Raw genomic sequence first — 6,684 nt, 5'->3', positions numbered from 1 at the left:
AATAAATAAATGTTAGAAAGCGGAAGAGTAAAAATTTGGAAATATGGACAAAAAATACACTCTTTTATAGTCTAGAAGATATAAATTTAGATTTTAGACATGTTGAGTAGGGGTTTTGGTTAAGGCAAAAAGGGGGCGGCGGATCACCGTAACCTCTCCGGTTTTTTCTGAAGCCAGCGGCGGCGGATCACATGGTAAGCAGTTTCTACTTTTCCTCGTTTTTCCTATGTAGTTAAGCATTTTATGCCATTGAACTTATTAGCGAGATGAAGTAAGAGAGAGAAAGAGAAGCAGAATAATGTCGACGAACACTGCAGGCCAAGTCATCAAATGCAAAGGTTTGTAAGTCCCGAGATTTTCTTTCTGTAATAAACAATTCGTTTTTTAACATAATCAGTCCCTATTAGTTCATGGTACTTAAACATTTGGATCATAGGATGCGAAAATAAAAGAAATTTATGATCTGAGATTTATTGTTGATAATAGTCGATAAAGTAGCTTTTTTTGCGTTTCAATGGCGCTTCTGAAGTTTCCCGTTTTAAAAGGGGATTTATTTTGGTTTTTGGGTGATGAAAAATTGATGAATTTGGTTTTATTTTTATGAGCAGCGGCTGTGGCATGGGAGGCGGGGAAGCCGCTGGTGATGGAGGAGGTGGAGGTGGCGCCGCCTCAGGCGACGGAGGTCCGTCTTAAGATCCTCTACACCTCACTCTGCCACACTGATGTGTACTTCTGGGAAGCAAAGGTATACATATCACCAACTTCCTTTAAATTTTCTTCAACTATTTTTTGAATCGCCTAATGAATCTTACCAGCTTCCCTAAAATCCCATTCAATCTCGAATTTAGTAAATCCTAGGAGCTATAATCTCCTAATTGATATGATTTTACAGTTATCATGTCGGATAATGAGGTTGTTGGTTATGGATTCTGCAGGGACAAACGCCAGTCTTCCCCAGGATCTTTGGCCATGAAGCAGGCGGGTAAGGTCGCTTATACACTGTTAATCTAACTTCAACTGTTATAAGGTGTTTATATTCCAAATTCTCAAAAAAAAAATTTTCTCAAGGATTTAATTCACTTTTTAAAAATAAACATGACTCTTCCAATTCTGCTTTCACTGCCAATAGTTAGTTGGGGATAGTGATATACAGCTTTCTACAATCTGGCAACTCTCCTCATTCTTCCCTCAATATTATATATGTTTGATGTTATCAGGATTGTCGAGAGTGTTGGGGAGGGTGTTACAGATCTAGCGCCGGGTGACCATGTACTCCCTGTTTTCACCGGAGAATGCAAAGATTGCGCACACTGCAAGTCTGAGGAGAGCAACATGTGCTCTCTTCTGAGAATCAACACTGAAAGAGGTGTGATGATCAATGATGGAAAATCCAGGTTCTCCATCAATGGCAAGCCCATCTACCACTTCCTTGGAACATCCACTTTCAGCGAGTATACCGTTGTACATGTCGGTTGTGTAGCGAAGATCAACCCCGAGGCTCCTCTCGACAAAGTTTGTGTTCTTAGTTGTGGCATATCGACTGGTGAGTCGAGCTTTTCTATGTTGGCTGGTAGATTTTGAAAGTTGTGTTTGCCATCTCTAACTATTTGTCTTGGTTCTAAGGTCTTGGTGCTTGTCTTAATGTTGCAAAACCACCAAAGGGCTCAACGGTGGCTGTGTTTGGCTTAGGAGCTGTAGGCCTTGCTGTGAGTATATAAATATCAACTAATGCACTCTACACAGCCATCTATCTATCTATCTATCTATCGAGAGAGAGAGAGAGAGAGAGAGAGAGAGATGTTGAATCTTAAATTATCTTTTGTGAACATAGGCCTCCATAGAATAGTAATTAAGGAATTCCATGTAGAGAAACAGAGAGAGTCATCCTTTTATTCGTCTTTTACCTCATATTTATAAAGACTTATTTGTACAATTACAGAAAGAAGGGAACGGTCATGAAAAATGTCCTTAATGCAATTAATCTTGTTGATTTAATACCAAATTTGTATTACAATTTAAATTTGAATACGATGATAACCAACCAATCGACTCGTTTGTCAGTGGACTGACCGAAAGACAATCGAGCTTGCCAAAGTAAAAGCTGATCGGTTGATTGTTTGCGATTAGACGCCCTTGTATGGAGTTTGGGCGGCTGGGACTGTAGGCGTTGTTCGTCAATTGAATCTCTTGCCATAGTATACTAGCTGACTCTGATCACACGGTCAACCGTTTGAACAGTCGGCTCAGATTGTACTCCCTTATCCTGATGTCTCGATTGTCTGGTTGCCATTTTGGGTCGCTCAATTGCCTTGAGATTTGTGTCGACAGTCCTAGTTTATACATATTAGTTCCTCGATACAATAAGATTAAAGCAAAAATTTAATAATCAGTGGCACTAAAATCAAATAAATTAATTTTCTTTTATATTTTGTGCACAGTGTGCTCTTTAGATTCATAGGCTTGTCATGGCATATGTTGCCGTCAATTTTTCCCATTTAACCGAGTTGCATCATGGCTGATGGTTCGAGCCGGATCACTGTAAACCCTAAATTCTTGCCAAGGCTGACTATGACCCCTCGGATTCTGTAAAGAAGAACAAGGTTAAGAAAGAGAATATGTCTAGGTTCGAACCTTCTTGGGCTGATCAAGTTGACTCATCTGGGGATCCCGAGGGGCGAATGCTAACAGTCCCTCATCAGGAGGCTGCGGTCTTTGAGTCTGGGATGGTTGTAAGCGTCTATTTGTCGAAGGAGCTGAGGCAATCGGAAAGGACCCGACGGGAGGAGCGATCATCGTCTCCCCTCCGCTGCTACTGTAGGAGAGTGGAGGTACCTCGGTGCAAGGGGGAGAGAAGCCTTTTAATACCCTTTCTTCTATAGATAGTTTTATGGTTCTCAACAATTTTTGATATTATTTCAATGCAGATGAATCAGTCGAATCGGAGGACTGTCAGGACGGTGGACCGTCCAAGGACGTTGCAGAGTTCACCCTCGTTGCAGTGGTTGGTCTGTAGGCCGAGTATGCAAGGTTTCTATTGGCAATCACTTCGGAAGGGCATCAGTCTCCCGACCTTTGCCCGCCATCGACTCTGAACAGGAGCGAACAAAGTGCCAACCGTCTGCATCTGGAGCCATGGAGCAACAGCCAGGGGGGTCAAGCCCTTGGAGGTGATGGTCAATTCTTCAGAGGGAGTGGCCGGAGGTTCGGTCGTAGATTTTGTACGGGAGTTTTCCGTCCATCTAGCGTTCATGGGCTCGGATGTCTCGACCTTGCAGGTGAGGCTGCCACCTTGTGAAGTGGGCTGATCAAGGCACTGCGCTAACTAGGGGAGCTCAACAAATAGCTGACTAGTTGAATCATATTAGGTTTCGCAGACAGATGGTTCTCAAAGGGTTGACTCAGAGAGGGTATGTCCCGACTGAGGTCTTGAAGGACCCATTCATAAAACACTTTATTCTAGACCTCTAATAATGTTATTTGAAAACGAAACAACGTTTGAATAAATTTGAAAAGATGTTTGGTGTGACACTTATCGTTATGTGACGCATCGTTTTACGTGTTCTTCTTATAAATAGGACAAGGGACTACTTTTTATTTTACGTGCCCTAGTTTCTTTCTTTGTGCTTCCGATCTTTTTTTTTTCTTTCGTCTTCTGGCCATCTTCAATTCTTTGAAATGACTCCAAAATATTCCCCTATTCTCTTTAGCTCTGTCATGGGTGTTGATCCTTCGTTTTTGACGGAGAACGAGGTAAAGGAGTTGCAAAGGAAGTACATTCTACATGAAAGCGTCGCTCTTCGGAAGTTGTTGGGGGTTTAGCTCGAGCGACCTATGTCTTGGGCAGGGATTTGGTTTTTTACCAAGACAAGTTCAAATATGACTTTTGGTTGCCTCTGTGTGACGAGCTTCAGAGTGTCTTCATCACGGACGGGGTTATTCCGACGCAAATACTGTCGAACTCCTCATTTATTGTTGTCGGGAGCATATTCCGTTGTCGATCGACCAATTTAAGCATTTCTTCTTGTTTCAGGTTGAGAAGGAGGGCTTTGCTATGTTTTCGGCGGGCAAGGAACTCCACCGACTGGGAGTGGAGAATAAAATAAAGGATTAGAAAAAAACGTTTCTGGTCGACGCTTGCTCTGGTACCTGGGGGATCCGGACCGAGTCGTCAGAGCTAGTGGTGCACAGGCTGAAGTCTCTTCCGGAGAATAAGGGCGCGACAAGGCGATGTTGACCGATCGTCACCTCTCGGTTCCACAATACACTGCCAAGGCAACAGTTAGCCATGTGTTGACATGCAAGATGACCGAAGAACAGTGACTCCTCTTGGACATCGAAGAGGCGGTCCGAGCAAAGAAGACAGAGGAAAAGCTGTCCGCCAAGCATCATAAGTAAATTAATCTTGCTAATTTAATACCAAATTTTTATTACAATTTAAATTTGAGTATGATGGTAACAACCGGTCAACTCGCTTGTGTTTGACTGACTGAGGCGACCGGTCGAATGACGTTTCCACCTGTCGGAGTAAAAGCTGATCGGTCAATTGGTTGCGATCGTACACCCTTGTTTGGAGTTTGGCGGTCGAAACTGTAGGCGTGGTTCGCCAATTGAATCTTTCGCCATAGTGTGCCGATTGACTCTGATCATGCGGTCGGCCTTTTGATGGTCACCTTAGATTGTACACCTTTACCCTGATGCCTTGATTGTCCAGCCTCCATCCTGGACCGCTCGATTGCTTTGATATTCCCGTTGACAGTTCAATATATATATATATATATATATTGTGATTAAAGATAAAACGTCCATCTAACTGCTAAAATTATAGCTCTCATTGGCGAGGCAACGTCTAATAAATTAGTACTAAAATTCTCGCTTTCATTAGGCTGCGGAAGGTGCTAGGATTGCAGGGGCTTCAAGAATTATTGGTGTTGATGTGAATCCTAAGAGGTTCAATGAAGGTAAAACTCTTCTCGAATCTGCTAAATGATGCATATCAGTTCACTAATGGGAGTAATGAAGCCTCTCTTTTTCTTCTTTCCAGCAAAGAAGTTTGGAGTCAATGAGTTTGTGAATCCAAAAGACTATGATAAACCTGTTCAAGAGGTTAGTCCTTGAGCATTAATACTAAACGTTTGATTGCTAAGGATGCAGAGAAATTCATAACACTTGTGTGTGGAATTCACGTTCAACTAGGTGCTCTCTGAGATGACTGGTGGAGGAGTGGATCGAAGTATCGAATGTACCGGGAATGTCGATGCAATGATCTCTGCTTTTGAATGCGTTCATGATGTATATCTCTTCTTCCCATGAAAGCTTCTGTCTAAAATCTCCATGTCTCTCTTTTTTCATTGATCAATTCAGCATCTTCTAATTCAAAAACTCTCAGGGCTGGGGAGTTGCTGTGCTAGTTGGTGTTCCTCACAAAGATGCCACCTTTAAGACCCACCCCTTGAATTTCCTTACTGAGAGAACTCTGAAGGGAACATTCTTTGGAAACTACAAGCCTCGCTCAGATATACCTTCGGTCGTCGAGAAGTACATGAACAAGGTATGTCTTTTCCCATGAACTTAGTATGTATTTTCTGTAGCAGTTGAAGGGAGAGTATTGGTTCTGAAATTGACACAGGAGTTGGAGCTTGAGAAGTTCATAACTCATGAAGTCCCATTCACTGAGATCAACAAGGCCTTCGACTACATGCTTCAAGGTGATAGTCTTCGCTGCATTATCCGCATGGATGCTTGAAGATGTTTGTTGCTGTCATATAGCTGCTTGTTACATAGATGGTCTGAATAATAAATACTTTCTACTGCGGCGAGTTTAACCTTATCAGTATTTTCCTTTGTCATGCTTTGTGGAAGAAATAAATGACATTTGCCTTTTATTGTGAGAATTTAATAATTTTGTGCTCAAATTCAAATGGAATTATAAGAATAATTAAAAGCAAACTTTATGGTTTGGGGAATGATTGATAATCGACTATTTTTATTTGAGTGAAAGCGAGCTTTGTTAGGAAGAATGTTTCCCCTATGAAGGAATGTTGTTGTATGTATTGCATGCATGTATGTTTTGCTTTGAAAAGCAGCATTTGAGTGCTAGCCTCAATCGAAATTGGGGACCTTATGTTATTATTGAGGTAATGACATAACTACTAATGGTTGAAATGGCTATCAAGAGCCGAGACATGCCGCTAGAACCTTTTTCACACCCAGAAGAAGGGGAACGGTGCCATAACGTCCAAATGGTAGCATCACGAAACTGGGGCAAAATAAGGCCCTACACTCAAAGGATCATGACACCGAGACAAACTAAGGCCCAACACTCCAAAGAGTACACATACATTAATCATGCTATATGATTATTATTATATTTTACAATGACAATAGTATAGTATAATCTACCAATAGTTTGAAATTAGATTTATATAGCCTTTAGTGTTGATTAGTGACATATGATGCTACTACACATCACCATTGAATTCATTTAATATAATTTAAGTAGCAAACACTAGGGAATAAATGAAGAGAGAAATAACATTCAAATTGCTATTTCATTTCATACACAAAATCATTATGCTTCCAGACTTTGATCCTCAAATTGTAAGCATAGCTTTTTAAAAGTTTTTCTTACCATTTTTATGAGAGAGAAATCTTGGATCTCAATGCCTTCTTTATCAATGCACATCA

The 6,684-nt window shown here is 41.2% G+C and overlaps 1 protein-coding gene across 1 annotated transcript; it reads left to right on the top strand.

The window, feature by feature from the left end:
• Nucleotides 1–204: 204 nt before the first annotated feature.
• Nucleotides 205–5,882, top strand: LOC110021903 (alcohol dehydrogenase 3). The gene is made up of 10 exons (XM_020720614.1): nucleotides 205–338; nucleotides 609–745; nucleotides 936–982; nucleotides 1,218–1,543; nucleotides 1,624–1,706; nucleotides 4,883–4,958; nucleotides 5,042–5,103; nucleotides 5,194–5,289; nucleotides 5,387–5,548; nucleotides 5,627–5,882. Exons 1-10 carry the CDS (start codon nucleotides 299–301, stop codon nucleotides 5,741–5,743), a joined length of 1,146 nt encoding a protein of 381 aa, XP_020576273.1. The 5' UTR covers nucleotides 205–298; the 3' UTR covers nucleotides 5,744–5,882.
• The last annotated feature ends 802 nt before the right edge of the window (nucleotides 5,883–6,684 follow it).

Source organism: Phalaenopsis equestris, unplaced genomic scaffold, assembly GCF_001263595.1.
Source record: "Phalaenopsis equestris unplaced genomic scaffold, ASM126359v1 Scaffold000002, whole genome shotgun sequence".
Classification (NCBI taxonomy): domain Eukaryota; kingdom Viridiplantae; phylum Streptophyta; class Magnoliopsida; order Asparagales; family Orchidaceae; genus Phalaenopsis; species Phalaenopsis equestris.
Note: the sequence above shows the minus strand (reverse complement) of the source record. Positions and strands in the feature narration are given on the sequence as shown.

What these genes read in the sequence shown, in the direction of transcription:
- LOC110021903 (XM_020720614.1), top strand. Translation starts at nt 299, where the DNA reads ATGTCGACGAACACTGCAGGCCAAGTCATCAAATGCAAAG. An exon ending in TAGTTGTGGCATATCGACTG is followed by an intron (nt 1,544 to 1,623) that starts GTGAGTCGAGCT and finishes CTTGGTTCTAAG; the next exon opens with GTCTTGGTGCTTGTCTTAAT. An exon ending in TCCTAAGAGGTTCAATGAAG is followed by an intron (nt 4,959 to 5,041) that starts GTAAAACTCTTC and finishes TCTTCTTTCCAG; the next exon opens with CAAAGAAGTTTGGAGTCAAT.